Source organism: Paramacrobiotus metropolitanus, unplaced genomic scaffold, assembly GCF_019649055.1.
Source record: "Paramacrobiotus metropolitanus isolate TYO unplaced genomic scaffold, Prichtersi_v1.0 Parri_scaffold0000074, whole genome shotgun sequence".
Classification (NCBI taxonomy): Eukaryota; Metazoa; Tardigrada; class Eutardigrada; order Parachela; family Macrobiotidae; genus Paramacrobiotus; species Paramacrobiotus metropolitanus.
In genome coordinates this window covers 661,256-676,280 of record NW_026570294.1, presented here as the reverse complement: position 1 = coordinate 676,280, position 15,025 = coordinate 661,256, and the positions used below count along the sequence as shown (strand labels likewise).

At 49.9% G+C, this 15,025-nt stretch overlaps 2 protein-coding genes across 3 annotated transcripts; both read right to left on the bottom strand.

Annotated features, from left to right (window-relative positions):
• Positions 1 to 2,060: 2,060 nt before the first annotated feature.
• Positions 2,061 to 6,742, bottom strand: LOC129595118 (uncharacterized). Its single transcript, XM_055492032.1, has 9 exons — positions 6,536 to 6,742; positions 6,312 to 6,455; positions 6,064 to 6,243; positions 5,620 to 5,994; positions 5,431 to 5,550; positions 4,864 to 5,355; positions 4,499 to 4,802; positions 2,316 to 2,392; positions 2,061 to 2,204 (listed from the first exon to the last, which is right to left on the bottom strand). The coding sequence occupies exons 1-9, from the start codon at positions 6,719 to 6,721 to the stop codon at positions 2,061 to 2,063; spliced, it is 2,022 nt and encodes a 673-aa protein (XP_055348007.1). The 5' UTR covers positions 6,722 to 6,742.
• Positions 6,743 to 6,994: 252 nt separating this feature from the next.
• LOC129595087 (uncharacterized) lies at positions 6,995 to 14,627 on the bottom strand. Of its 2 annotated transcripts, XM_055491999.1 has the most exons (11): positions 14,362 to 14,627; positions 14,019 to 14,165; positions 13,405 to 13,833; positions 13,076 to 13,120; positions 10,788 to 10,978; positions 10,473 to 10,706; positions 10,002 to 10,409; positions 9,780 to 9,929; positions 9,296 to 9,694; positions 7,472 to 9,223; positions 6,995 to 7,372 (listed from the first exon to the last, which is right to left on the bottom strand). In XM_055491999.1, the coding sequence occupies exons 5-11, from the start codon at positions 10,974 to 10,976 to the stop codon at positions 6,995 to 6,997; spliced, it is 3,510 nt and encodes a 1,169-aa protein (XP_055347974.1). In that variant the 5' UTR covers positions 10,977 to 10,978; positions 13,076 to 13,120; positions 13,405 to 13,833; positions 14,019 to 14,165; positions 14,362 to 14,627. The 2 variants fall into 2 exon arrangements, with proteins under 2 accessions (XP_055347974.1, XP_055347975.1); XM_055492000.1 differs by lacking the exon at positions 13,076 to 13,120.
• Between the last annotated feature and the right edge of the window lie 398 nt (positions 14,628 to 15,025).

The following is a 15,025-nucleotide window of genomic DNA, read 5'->3' as shown; positions in this document are numbered from 1 at the left end:
AGTGAACGAGGATGTTTGCAGGTACAAAGTACAAGAGTCAACGACCTGGACGCAACGGATTTACGGGCTAACGTTATCGTAGCGGGTTTCGTCACTAGCTACGCACGACTGGAGCTTTACGCTGGTATGACTTTTGTTGGCATAGAGCGGTTGCTTTATGTTGACACCGATTGCGTTATTGCTCTGGAGGGTCCCGAACCTGCCAAGCCTTCCGGTGGGCGAATGCCTGGGCGAATATAAATCGGAAATTGATGATGATACCATTATTCTGTTTGTATGCGGTGGCCCTAAAATGTACGCATACCGCACCGGTAAAGGTGTGGCTGTTTTCAAGGCAAAAGGCATTACGATTAACAAAGGAAATACCGAAATTTTCAAACCGGAAATGCTAGAAGAGATGGTGAAAGATCCGGAAAAAGTGCAATACTCACTGAATCCTTACAAAATTTTCCGTTTAAAAGGAAGTTGGCAGCTGAAAACTCGAAAAGAAAAGAAAATGATACGTTTCACGTTTGACAAGCGGGTGATTCTTAATACTACCCCAGGTTTCGAGACAATCCCATTTGGATACAAAAGCAGCACGCCTGCCCTACAACCTTCCATTCCACCATGACGACTCTCTCACATCATATAAAAGCAGGAATTTTGTATTAAAGCGGTGTGTTTTTGGAAAATGTACGAAACGGTAAAAAACTTCAACCCTCTACTCGTCCACCCGTTTAATTTAGTCTGCAGCTGTCAGAGTCAGGGCGGAAAGACGTACTGGATATGCCGTTTATTGGAGCTGCGCAAAATCACCCCGTTTCCCAAGAAAGTTTATTTTATTTACTCTTACGAATCTCCTGTTTTTAAAACGATTAAAAAACATACAAGGAACGTTGTTTTCATTAAGAACATTCCTGAAGATGTTGCCGAAGAGAACTTTACAAACAAAAATGAACCGTCGCTTATTATTCTTGATGACCAGATGCAGGAAATCAATAAAAATGTGGTATCACTGTTCACTCGCGGAACCCATCATCTAAATCGGTCCGTCATTTTAACAGTCCAGAACGTATTCTTCCAGAACCCACTAATGCGGACGATTTCACTAAACGCACATTACCTTGTTTTATGGAAACAACCGCGCGACATGATGCAAATAGAAATACTCGCGCGACAAATGTACCCGCGCAGTTCAGCGCAGTTTATGGACGCATATAAGACCGCAACCAGCCGAGATTATGGATATTTGTTTCTGGATTTCAAGTGCTGCACGCCTGACGTTCTGCGTGTACGTAGCAATTTGCTGGGAGAAAGTGCAGATCATTACCAGCGAGTATATTCCATAGCGAATTCAACGATGGACGAATACGCACTAGTGCCCGTAAAACATATTGGCAAACAGGGCCATATCGGCAATAGGGGCACCGTCACCCCCGCATCCACTCGCCGGCGTGCTGGTGTGAATAAAAGAAAAAAGCAGAAAGGGAAGAAGCAGCCGAAAAATGGGAGGAGGAAGAAGAAAAAACAACACCCGGAAAAGAGAAACCGGCATAAGCGGAAGGGGAAGGCGAAATCTGATGGAAGTAAAGTGAGAGTGCTAGCGGAAGGAGACGACGACCCCGAAAAGATGTTAATCTAGTTGAGAATAATATCTTTGTGTATGTTGTGTTTTAACTATTTTTTCTCGAACGAAATAAATTCGACCTGCCAAACACAAACGACTAAATCGGTCAAATTAATTTTATTCAACATGTCAACTAACATGTCAGCGACTACCAACAACATCATCATCATCGTCATCATTGTTGTCTGCATCAAAAAAGCGTTATTCATCAGAGTCGATAATTAAAGTCTTAACAGAGTTATCGTCGTTATCATCGTCGTCTGCGCATTTATCAGAATCTTCAGTTGTACCGCCATCAACAACACCAACACCAACATTAGCACCGCACTCACTTTCACGATTTTTGCTGGTACAAATTAATTTTTTTGGCTGGTTATTAGAAAAAGAATTAGCTCTCTTACGTGCCGCGGCGGCGCCCGTGCGGCTTTTACCGCCTTTTTGCGTGTTCTTGTTAGTGCTGCTGCTGCTGCTGCTGCTGCTGCTGATTTTCTGAAACGGATGAGCGGTTGCTGTTGTTCTTCGTCGAGATGATGTTGATGATGATCGTGGCTTTACTGCTATGGGTCGCAGATGCATATTGGAATTTTCCCACTCGCTGACGCGCCCCATCAGGTCTTTAATTGCTGTCATAAATTCCGGTAGATAGTTTACGGAGAAGTAGAATCCGCAACGGGTGGCTACGTAGTTATCATCCTGAGGAATGTACTTTATCAGGCGAAGATCGATTCGGGGCTCGTTTGGCTGGTACAGGCTTAAACTGAGCATGATTGATGTGGGTTTGTGCTGCAAGCAAATACTGTCACATTCTGTCACATTTTATTGGCAATTTAAATATAATTTCGTATAATACAGCTTAAAACTTGAGGGTAGCCGGCATGCTGTTGCTGCTGTGCGCTAGTGTTACTTCTGTTACTGCCGCTGATATATTCTACAGGAAATAAGATAATGTCAAGGCGTGTCGCTCCCGCCTGAAATGTTGAAGGAAGAGCCGTGATATTCATTTGGTAGGCCGGAATGGGTGGTGGGGGTGGTCGTGCAGCTATGGCAACATCGTTTCCGTCACCACATGTACCACCACTCCGGCTTCTCCTGACACAGGTAAGGATTTCCCCAATAAATTTATTAAGATCAAGCGCGCCGCGAATAAGGATTGCCCGTGAGCTTTTTAGCAGCGGCAGCGTGTCATTAATAAACCGACTTATTACGACACCTTTTTCATTCAACAGGGCTGTTGTCCGGTTTGCAAACCTGATAGTGGCAACCTGATTACGCGAGACTATGCAAATTGTCGTCACTTGAGCGACAAGAATAATTAGCAGAGCAGCTTCGCGATTGTACTGACGCCAGTATGTTATGAGATACTCATGCAAAGTCATTTTCTTAAATTTCCATGTACTTCCGAAAGTCTCTGACAGCTACTAAATGAAGACCGGGTATTCTTGCACTTAAGTACACGCGCTCCTTCGCGGTATTTACATGCACTTACAATTACAATAAAGGGGCTGTTCCTAACAAGTCCAGCATATTCCGTATCTGCGGCATTTTTCGCAGTGTAAACTTCTACATTAAGATTGCGAGCCATGGCGAATTGTAGAGCAAAGCAAACTTTGTACCATTAGCGAAATGATTCACTCATTCCTAGTTATATGTTGCCTTTCATTCAGCAGAGAGAGAGCAAGAGAGGGAGAGAAACAGATACACGGACAAATCACGCAAAGGGAGTGGTATAAGGAAAGGCGGATAGTTTGGCAAATTCTGACGACTACCGCCTACGACACAACCCCTTCCCGCCCTTCTCCGCCCTTACACACAACATACAGTCGACTATAAAACATCGATTAACCGTAAAAGTCACACTCCGGTCATCGCGCTTCCTTTCTGCAGTGTTAGTTCATCCTAAAGCCTGGCATGGAGCATAGCAGCACAATGCCTGATAAAATACCGTCGTCGCCATCCCGTCCAGCAGAAAGCAGAGAAGCTGACAGTGCGTGCTGTTGTACTAAGAACAATCAGCAGAATGGACATATTACTGATGTGATTGATTTTCGCTGCCAAAGTAGTGTTTCGCCGTTTATTATTTCGCGGGCTGTGAAATACGGATTTACGGTGGACGATATTTGCAAAGGTATAGCCAGTTTCCGGAAGATGAACGCCCCCGGAACCGAAATTTCTTTATATAGCCTAATGAGCCATTTGGAGGCGGATAAGATGCAGATGACCAATATTAAACGTCGATTTTGTAATTTGTTCTGCTCACGTTGTGATAGAATTACACCGCACCGATCTGGAGCACGAGACAGACTGCTGTATAATGCACTGCATTTTGTTGAGCACACCGTTTCTCGAACCGGCTATAGCACGGAATATTTTGAATGCATGGAGTGCGCCCTTAAATATTGCGTTTTTCTGTGAGGAATTATATATGTATACGTATATGAGAATGCGTTTACCGTGGTCTGCGAGCAGAGTATGCGACAGTTTACTACTGCATTAAATACGCGAGTAAGTGCTAAAGGTGTTGCTCGTTAATACAAAATCAAAATTTAATAATCATCGATCCGCTCTCACGACACTGCCAGTCACTCCCATACAACAACAAAAACAAAAACGAAATCGAATACTTGAATCAGACGCGTCCCAGTCAACAAATGCTTACATGTCATTGTGCAATGGATATGAGTAAAAATGCCCGTTCAATGCAAGCCGCTAAATTATTGGTTTAAACAAAAATATTTACTTGTCGTATCGCAGCAGTTTAAACAGTAAGTTATGAGAAAAACAGTCGGTCATTATCACTAAAATATATGTGAGCAAAAAGCCTTCCCCGGCATGTCCACTCAAAAAATTCACGGTGGTGTCATCACAAGATGCTCTAGGAGGAACGCTTACTACGAGTAGTTGTAGTAGTAGTGGTAGTAGTGGTAGCAACACGTCTCTTGAGAGGTGGTGGGTGTGGTCCGCTGGCCCCCGCTGCGGCAGGGCGCTTCGTCTGTCCGAGAGGCGGCGCGGGAATGCTGGTACTCGGCAGGTAGAACAGGGAATACTTCTCCTGTTTGGGCACACATGCCATGTAGTGCAGATTGGTGTAGAGCACGCGCGTCGGAGGATACGTTGCACTAGCTGGTGTGTGGAGGGGGTGATACAGGAAATGCTTCTTACCCAGCCTCTTTTCACGGGCGATTAAGGCAGCAACCTGCATAGGAACGACAAATATGGTAAGCGATCGACTAACTACAAACTTGCACAACGTTTACCTCATCGCTGGACAAATCTTTCCAATTTTCCGGCTGATTGTGATCAAAGAATCCTTGGTAGGAACAGATGGGACGGTGTAGGGCTGTCGCCAGGGCCATCAGATGGATACCGCCTCCGTAAGATTCCAAACCCACAGTCGGGGCAGTCACAGCAGTCTGATAGACGACTTCAAGCAGACCGAGATGGTTTTCTGGCACTTGGGACTGCAAGTGTGGCAGGAAGTCGTGATAGCGCGAAGCCAGAATATCAATTGCCGCCAGGCGTAAATGCAGATGGAATCTACCGTCCAGAAAGACCGCCATGGACACTGCATGGAAAAAGCAGTGGCCGTCGCTAGGAACGTTGTAAATGCTGAAGTGCTCTTGGAAGGCCGCGTAAAAGGTGTCGCTGAGTGTGTTGTCAGAATTTGTCGTACTTTCGAGACAACGGATAGCGGGAATTCGGATAAAGTCACGAAGGTGTCGAAGGAGATCCGTATGTTCGGCCAGCATCTGAAGCCGAGCACAAAGGCACAGGCGTAATATACCGCGCTCACAGCCGCACGACAAAAAGCCACTCTTTCTTACCTTTTTCAATGCCGACAAACCCGTGGAATTCTTCGGGTGGCGAAACTTCGAATCTTCCAGGAGCCCGCGAACGGTATCCAACAGGCTTTTCACCTGCGTATCGTCCGGCGGTTGGCAAATCTGCATGCGAAGAGGTAATCATAAGCAAAAAAAAATATTTTGTCTTTGCAGCCGGTATTCTTTCCTTACCCAGACGGTTTTGTTATCGCATTCAGTGATCTGAAAACGGTTGCGATCGTATGAATAATAGTCCTTCCACAACCGGAAAATCGCATCGGCTTGTTCGATCGTCAGTTCAAGCTTCAGCTGTGGTGCGCGATTTTCGGAGGATTTTGGAAGATATTCTTCAATAAGCTGCCCGTTGACCGAAAGTTCAATTCCCGCTCCGTCGACCTTCACTTCTAACTCGTACACTGTCCGCCCCTCCTGTAGGTAACCGAAGCTTTGAACAGTGGCCAGGGCTGAGTTAGCGTCGGGAAAGGCCACCACTTTGACGATTTCCGGCCACACACTGCGAACTGGTACGAGGAAGAATTTTCCAACAAATGTCGGTCGGGCAATTTTCTGCAGATTTTAGGAATTTTGTAACAAAAGCAACGAGACCAAAGAGGTAGGTCTAACTAACTAACTTACCAAAAGGCTGGCGTTGAGATGGACGATGGCTTCCACCTTCCGCGCCGTATGCTCCAGAATCTCGACGCATTCTGTTGCTTTAACGCGCGCAGGCGGTGTAGCGTCCGTGAATGGCCGCGCAATGGAATTCGGCATCCGGCGACCAAGCCGTTTGAGCATCAGACGATGGCGCGCCGTTGTCTGTCCGAGCAGCATTCAATATTATTTATGCGCCCGTGCCAAAAATTCTGACAATATATATTTTTTACCGGGTTCGAATCGTCGTCGCCGTCCAAAATTATAACATCTGGATCGTCGGCATGGGAAGCAGAAGAAGAAGAAGAAGGAGCCGGTACGGATTCCGGATCGGCAGTGGTTGCGGCCGGTGCTGGCTTTACCGACTTCTGCCTTTTCTGTCGATATCGAAAACATTTAGCCTAAGAAACTAACCGGTACATACAGGCGTCCGGAAATGTGCAGTGCAAAGCCTTACCGCGGTTCCGCCGTTGGTCTTGCCTTTCCCCTTTCCCCGGCCCTTACCCCACTGCGATGGGCCACCATTTGGAACGTAATCCTCATCGCTTTCGTCGTCCGATTCCAAAGCCTCGGCCTTCGGTTTGGTATTCTTCAGCTCTGCTGCGGTGAATTCCTTCGCTGCGGCGGCGGCTCTGGTGACCATTTTTTCCCCACCGACCGGCAATTCCGGAGTTTTTGCGGTGCGTCCGGATTTCGGTTCGGCATCGGCCGTTGGATCGGTAACGCTCAGGCTGATGGGGGGCTGTTGGTGGAGTTCATGGTTCCCGCATCGACGACCGGCTTCTGCTTCGCCGCCGCAGCTGCCCTGGCAGTGTCCGTCTCGACTGGCTTTACCGCTTCCTCCGTGATGTTGGACCTGTCGGCAAAGGCGGCCGCGGGGTTGGCGGATAAGTCCGAACCGGCCGGCAAATTGCGGCTAGTGCTGTCCATTGGCTCCCTGATTGGGAATGACGGTGGTGATCATACTCAAACCAGTGGAACTGACCCGGGCTTTCGGCTCGCCGAGCGGCTTGCCCTCTGACACATCCAATCGGACAAGGTCCACAGTGGTCGGGTGGCTGGCCGGTGCATTCCCAGTGTCAATCAGTCGGTCAGATGAAGTGCCCTGGTCGTCCGTCACGCTGATTAGAAAAGGATCGTTCTTTTCCGTGGGTTTTGGTGCGATCGGGGGCTCTGGAGGTGGTGCTGCCCCCGTTCCGGTCGGACTCATCATGATGCTGCTAGGCGCCGCAGCATTTGTCGCTGAGTTTGCTGCTTCTACCGTTTCTCGCCTCGATTTCTGCCATTTTGGTACCTACAGACGAGTTTTAATTACGAACAGACAATCAAGCCAAAGATGATACCGCTGACGACGATGGCAACATTGAAAATCCTGAAATATGTATATTCTTACCCACTGATTCCATTCTTTGACAGCGGAAAACCTTTGCCGGTCGATCTCACGCACCAACAGGTCGACGAGGAAGCTGAAGAAGTCGTACAAGTGTTCTCGCGTTGGAAACATTTTTGAGTACTCCGACGTGTCTCGATCTTTTGGTCGGGTCGGTAGAATCTGGGCCAGTTTTGTGGGAGTGATGTACTCACCCAAGTACCGCTTATGGTAAGTCCCTGTAGCTTCGTCAAATCCCATTTCATGCTTCAGCACGATGGTGTCGAAACCATACAGCAGCTCCAGCTGCTTGATGCAGGTGTCCGGGATTTGAGCGACCTTCCGCATTGCGCAAAACATTATGGTCAGCCTTTTGTGCTCTGCTCCATTAACGGAATCTTCTTCTTCATTGAGGAGAATCTGGAAGGCGCTGTATACCTTCACCATTTCCAGGAGAAACATGCGTTTAAACGTCTTCTCCACGTTCGTATCGCGCACTCCCGCGTAAACAGTATGGAGAGATTCCAGGGGGACATCGGGATGATCCGCAGTAAAGGCCGCGACAACGCTGGTGAAAACCCGCCGCAAAAACAGAATACACTGGAACCCGCTTGGTTTTAAGGTTGGATTCTCATGGTTCAGCGTCTGCTGCACCTGTATTTGTTCAAGATCAGAGTTGCTGGGATTCAGGAGGACAATCACGGAGAAGTACTGAAAATTGAAGGGTTGCCGGGTGCTGGCCGAAAATCGCTGGACGCCGTCAAGCAGCACCACTCCCTGTCTGTCTTCGACAAGCGCCTGCTTAATGTCTTTAGGGTCATCAGTGGAGAATACCGCTACAAGGAACTGCCAATCCACCCCATTTTCCGTCACCTTCTGCTCACTCATTGCGCACCGCAAGTCGTGAATGAAAATTACACTCTCCGGCCTGACACCCAGCACGTTGAAGTCCAGGCAAATATGCGCAGCGGATATCCGGCCAGAGAAAAGGTACCGCTTGGCCATCACTTCCGGTGCTGTCGGATAGCTCCGCAATATCTCTCGGTCGGCTTCGTTGGTGATTTGGTACAATGTGGGAACCGATAGTGGGAAATCTTCCACTGTGGGATGGTCCGGCCAGTTTTTCGCAATCATGTCCTCCTTGTACTTCCGACCTGTAGCCTGCAGAATTTTCGGCGTCTCCGTGTCGTCAAAACCGACAGCGCTTTTGGACGTCGGGTCTAATAAAGTATCTTTGTCGTCCTGGCATTGGATATACTTCTTCGGATCCAAAATTTCCTCGGGAAACTTTTCCGGGTCGGCAACGTTGATGGCCACGGCAAAGTTCGCACCAATCTGTCCACCCCAATGTGGTGTATTTGGTCGCAAAACAAACCCCTGCCCTGGACCTAACATTGCATAATATACCACCTTCTTCATCTGGCGCAAACGCTGTGCCAGCTTCAGCGGGAACACCGACTTGTGGTGGTGCCCGATTGTAAGCTGGTCGCAAATGTCCTCCGGCTTGTATTTCAGCTCGTTGACGTAGATATCCTTCACCGTTTGCTGGACGGTCGGCCCATCATCCGGATGACAGCAGATCAGGATTTTCTTCACTCCGCACAGGTTAAAGTTGAATGAAGACAGAAGAATATCTTCGCAGTGCAGGCAGAATATCGAGACGCCACCCACAGAGCCGATTAACTCCTCCTGGTTGATTCCTGCTCGTGCCTGGTGAACGCCATGCGTGGCGTCCATCATACGGACGAGACAGACCAGGCCCGACCAGTCGGGCAGCTGAAAACACATACACATAACTATTGCATAGAGAGGCAACAGCACCGGCAGGCACTTCCGGCAACAACTTACATTCGACAACAGCTTCGGGCTCAGGTGGGCGTACTTGGCGTAGACCTTCTTGTCGGTATCCTGAGTAGCTGCCAACTGGGCTACAGCTATGTAGAATTCCTTAATCTCCTGCGGGAAGCCGGAATCGGCCAGGAGTTTCTCCATTTCCGGGCGGACATGTGGAACGAGGTCGTTCAGGGATTCGAATTCTGCGGCGTTGGCGGCGATAAATTCCGTCCAGGACATCCCGGCCAGCGGCTTACGTGTCGCGTCCGTCGAGCGGACTTCAATAATTTCCTTATGGATTCGAGTGACCTTTGACTGTGTATACTGCACATGTCCTTCCTTGACATGCTTCAGAAATTCCGAGCTACCTTCAAGCTCTAAAGGCTTATAAATCAGGTCATCGTTGGTGTCAATCTGCGTAGAAGAGAGAAGTGCGACGGTGTTTATTCTCATCATGGTAGCCGGTATATCTCAACTGCAAAGCCGAAAGACTACTCACCTTGACAGCAAACCAGCCAGGCATGACCAGTTCAAGACGGCGGATAAGATTGCTGCACTGCGCTCCGCAGTTGGCACGCATTATCGGAAACTTAATTACCGGCAATGGTCGGAGATACGGATCGGCATCCCAGCCTTCCTCCGGAGGTACCTTTTTAAATAAAAAAATCCTACTCGTTTACAATACCAGCTACACAGCTGCAGCTACTAATGCGCGCCTTACAATCATTTGTTCACGTAGAGTGTGGACCTCTTCCGGTGGCAATGCGGGCCGGCATAGGTACCGTGGTGGCGCGCCGGTGGATGCTGCTGCTACCTCTGGCGCTGGCGCCTCATCCAACGTCATCGGCTCTCCAAGTGGCGCCGTCGGCTGCGCGGAAGTTGGTATGGGCTCGGTTGCGAGAGACGACTGAAACACCGGCTCTTCGGTCGAGCTGCCGGATTCGTGGTCGTTGATCGCACAAGCCTCGTCAGCCTGCACAGTGAAAGATGGCGCAGAGCGAGCGTCAACGGCGGGGTCGGTAACAGTGGAGGAAGAAGCCGCGACGCCGTCACCCGCGACAGCAGCGTCGGTGATATGGTCATCATCATCATCATCTATGACTAGTCGGCCGGGTAGTAGCTGGTCGGTCTGCAAAAATAGGTGCCCATTAAATATGCAACTAACTATGGCAACGGGCCGCAACGCCGGTACATCGTCGGATGTGTTCTCGAGAGTTGGCCCAGCTGTGGTGGTTGTGGACTCCTCCTCGAGCGCCGCAGATGCCGCCGGTATTATCGGAGAGACAGTGGTATCAGCTGGACAGTGGAAGGTGGACGCGCTCTCCTCGCTGCTTTGGCCAAGCGAGGCTTGCGGTAATGGCGAGTGCGGCATTGCGGAAGTGTCACTGACAGCGGAAGCCGCAGCGCTTCCTACGGCTGTGCGCTCCTGCAGTGGACCAAGCTACTTGTCAACTACTTAACATTCCTTAAAGTGATTAGCGGGTAAAGCTGAGGGCCTACACATTACCGGCGGGTTTGATTTCGTGTTTTGCGAAAAATTAGCGTCGGTTGCACGATGTAGGCAGTCCAAGGCTTCTTGAAATTCGGACTCTCTCCTCGTAGAACCCCCCAACGGAATGCAGAAAGCTCTTCCAGCTTCATCGGCCAGCGCTTGCTCATGGTCTCGTTGAAGGCTTACTGCGCGCTTCCACGACATTTCTAATACGGAACGTCATCTGGCTTAGTATGAGTATGAATGAATGAAACAATACTGAATTTAATTGGCGCACACCATTATCGGGCATTACTTTATATAATCATGTTTTGCTATTGTATAACTATGTATGACTACTAGCACAACGTATGCCGCTACCGATACTATGCTGTTGTATTATTACACTTATTACACTACTATGCTGTTGTATTATTTTTTGTATTACACTGTAGAGCATACCGTAGCCATAACAAGACATTTTCACCTCCCCACAACAATGTTAAATGGACGAATTTATGATTAAACATGACAGCCAGACAGCCACAACTAACCACACCACTACCAGTAACAGAAAAACATCCCGCGCAAAAGAAAAGAACTACTTGCAGCCAATCCACACTACTGCCGTTTCCCCCGCAGATATCTGTCGATATCGCCATTCGGTGCCAGCCACTCCCGCGCCAAACGCACGTTCCGGCAGAAGGTTGAGTCGGCCGCCCACTCCGCACGCCGCTTCACCCGCCGCTTGCCATTGCTCCGCTTATTGCGCGCCTTCCTAGCAGCCTCCTTGGCTTCCTCAACCGCCTTGGCGCGTTTCTGCTGCTCCAGATCTTCCCGAATTCCCCGCAAGTCACTCAACTCCCGCGTCACCTGCTGATGCAGGCGGCGCAGTTGGACCTTCTGTGCCTCGACCTCGCCGTACAGGTCCGCCTTCATGTGGCCAAACGACACACCCGCCTCCTCCTGGCAGCGGCGCTCATGAGCGGCGCCTTGAGTCCGCGCGGTATCCAATCCGGCAGCGAGGGTGCTGATCTTATCGCGGTCCTGCTTCACGGCCAGCTCGGCGGCGCTTCGGCGCTCTATTTAACAGAAAACAGGTTAGGAATTGATATTGGATGATACATAAACGGGCAAAGGTCAAACAGTCACACGATCAATAATGTGTTTCCTATAAACATCTACACGTTGACTTCGTACGTACGTACCATCGTCCGCCATCTCAACCGCCCGCGACACTTCAGCGTGAAAGGTTCTATACATGGATGGGCTGTGAGCCCAATGCAGACCGTCCTTGCGAAGCACAACATCATCAGGGGCCAGCTGGATGAACCGCCAGATAGTGCGGTAGGTGCGGGTGGCGCGATGGCAGAAATTGTCCAGCATGTCATTCATGGCCGCCACGGCGTCCATGCATGCGTCCAGGTTGCGCTCGCAAGAACGTGGGGGTGCGGGATGATGGCGCCGCTGGTCCTGCTCGCGATGGCGAAATCGTTGGTCCACTCCCTGAAACGGCAGGCTGACGATAAAGATCTCATCAAACCACTTCTCCATCGCATCCCGGCAGGCGGAGATGCTGTACTTCGCCCCCTCCACATCACGAGCCGCCGATCCACACGCGCCGTCCCGCCAGAAGGACTGAAGGTTATTGGTCCCGGCCACCAAGACCAGGCGCTTCTTCGGTTCCCCTGACGGCCGGGAAATCCAGTCCTTGGACGGCCGGACGTCCTGGCCACGGGCGCCGTCGTCACGGTGTCGGCGGCTACCGCTGCTGCTGCTGCTGCTGCTGGAGGGGTGGTGTTGGTGGCCGTGGTGGTGGTGATGGCCATACACATCGCGAAACCACTGTGCCACATTGTCCAGCACGCCGCCCATGCTCGCGCCGCTCTGCGACACTACGCAGATCTGCCCATCCTGCAGGCTGCTGAAGATGCGGCCAGGACGGGTGTCGGGGTGGCGGAAGCCGCGTAGATCTTCCTGCGGCTGAGTGTTGGAGTTGCGGTCCGCGCAGAGCAGGACGGGTGGCCCCTGCGAGTCTGTAGCGAAGACGGTACGCGCGTCACGCAGGTTTGCCACACGGTCCACCTTGGCCGGCTGCTTGTTGTCGCGCGGCAGTAGCTGGTAGAACGGCGATCGGTGATCTCCGGGTGGCATGGCGGGCGTGGAGGGCGACGATGACGATGTGGATGCCATACTACTCTGCAAGGCAACGGTTAGCACAGGGAAAGCAATAAGATTAATAGATTTTATTAAAATAAGTATTACGGTAAGCTATATGTGAGGGCGCGATGTGCGCCCAATAAATAACTGAACCAAAAAATCACCTCATCAAAATAAAACCCAAACGCGCATGCCAATTTGGCAGACAACTGCAAGTAATACCATCATTATCGTAACACGCCTGCTATTATTCCGCGGCGGCCCATTAATTGAATTTTACTAAATAAGTTATGGAAGGACTGATCAAATACTAAATGAATCATTAAATAAATAAATAAACAATTTACTAATAAGTAATACTAAATAAATAATTTACTAAATAAGTTGTCAAAATTATGAAAGGACATATTTATAAGTACGGCCTTATATATGTACGGCCTGCTTTGTATAAATACGGCCGGCAGGGATAAATAACAAAAAAATATGTGTGTACCTGCTGTTTACCCTGCTAGAATCTAACCGATCCTTGCAGCTGCGACAGACTAGAACTGTTAAGTCCTTGTCGTTGTCGCGAACGGTCAGTGCTAGAACTGTAAAGTCCTTGCAGTCTGAACCGGCTCCGAGATGGACGGGGCAGGTGGGCACAGGCAGGAGCGCGCGCGCGGGCGGGGGATGTGCGCGGAATGGCAGAGCCGGTAGGAGGGAAGGAGACTGGGAAGCGGACAGTCTGTCTGCGTCTGTGCCGGTGGGAGGCGGGGCGCGTGTGGGAATTCACGGGCGGACGGGGAGGCAACGGTTCCACACACACGGTCGCCAGGGGCGGGGTCAGGCGCAAGGATGAAGTGCACCTGCGGGAATTCACGGGTGGACAGGCAGACAAGGGCTAAACACACACGGTCTCCCGGGGCGGAGGACACGGCAGCTACGGTGGACATTTAAAACAATTTAAAAAATTAATAATTATCGTAATAACAAATATCAAATAATAATAATAATAATTAAAATAATAATAATATTAAGAGATAACAAATAATAATAATAGTTATTAAAAATCTGGTAGCAGAATATCCGTAAGAAGTAGAAAAACGATGCGGTACAATGACTTACTAGAGTACTGTTTCCACGGAATCCAGTGAGGGAGAACAGGGATCGTCAAGGTTCAGGGTGAGGCGATGGGGCTCAGTTGGGACAGAAGACAGTCCCGAAACCACTGCCAAGTCAGTGAACGAACGGAACGAACGAGGAGAATACAACCTGCAACGCAGTCAACACGCTCAACAATGATAGGCGCCAACAGCTCGCAGCGTTAAGCCGCAACGTAAGTCAGCAACATCAGCTGCGGTTCGTCACTCGTACGGTTGCTAGACTGCTGCTGATCGCTGGTTCGTTAGCGCAAGTCAGTCGATCAGCTCGTCATTAAGGGGTAAGTGGCGGCGAACAGGGCACTTACCTGCGCAGGAGACTTCACTAGGCCGTACGTGGCATATCTGTTTTAATAGCGGATAAATATCACAACACAACCATCACTCCGTTTCCACACTATTCTTCATCATACGTGACGCAGATAATTATATCTAATCAGGTTTTACCAGAAATGAAAAATCGCTATAGCAGTGTTGCAGTAACACCGCGGAAACCCAGGCGTTAGCTGGAAAAATAAATCAGCGAAGAACTCCGCTTGCTGTCACACTGCGCTGCATATGCAGAGTATAACGGCATGGCGTGCTTGCAGGAGACATAGAGAGGAGATAGAGAGGAGAGTGGGAAAGCGTGTGTGTGTGTGTATGTGTGCCTGTCTGTCTGTTGCTATGGCGGCTGAGTGAACACGCGTGCTGTGTGCTGCATGACGGCGGCTCCAGTGTATCGCTGATACACGTGCTGTGCGAATCTCAGGGAGACTCGCAGCGCAGCTGCAGCTGCCTGTGCAGGTGAGCACGCGTGCAGCACGGCTGCACAGCTGCGACGGGAGTGTATCGCTCATGCATCTGCTGTGCAGACCTCAAGCAGGTTTGCACCCCAGATGCATTCGGTGTAGGGGTGTCGCCCTTGGTAGGGGTGTTTCACAGCACACCAGAATGGTCAGTATTCATCAATACTATCATCTTGTACGCGCT

Excerpts from the sequence above, each read along its gene's own strand:
- LOC129595087 (XM_055491999.1), bottom strand. The coding sequence starts at position 10,976 with ATGTCGTGGAAGCGCGCAGTAAGCCTTCAACGAGACCATGAGCAAGCG. Across the intron at positions 9,695-9,779 it reads CTGGCTGGTTTGCTGTCAAG|ATTGACACCAACGATGACCT; the intron begins GTGAGTAGTCTT and ends TCTTCTACGCAG. Across the intron at positions 7,373-7,471 it reads TCAAAGAATGGAATCAGTGG|GTACCAAAATGGCAGAAATC; the intron begins GTAAGAATATAC and ends ACTCGTCTGTAG.
- LOC129595118 (XM_055492032.1), bottom strand. The coding sequence starts at position 6,721 with ATGGTCACCAGAGCCGCCGCCGCAGCGAAGGAATTCACCGCAGCAGAG. Across the intron at positions 6,456-6,535 it reads AGACCAACGGCGGAACCGCG|AAAAGGCAGAAGTCGGTAAA; the intron begins GTAAGGCTTTGC and ends CGATATCGACAG. Across the intron at positions 5,995-6,063 it reads ATCTCAACGCCAGCCTTTTG|AAAATTGCCCGACCGACATT; the intron begins GTAAGTTAGTTA and ends TAAAATCTGCAG.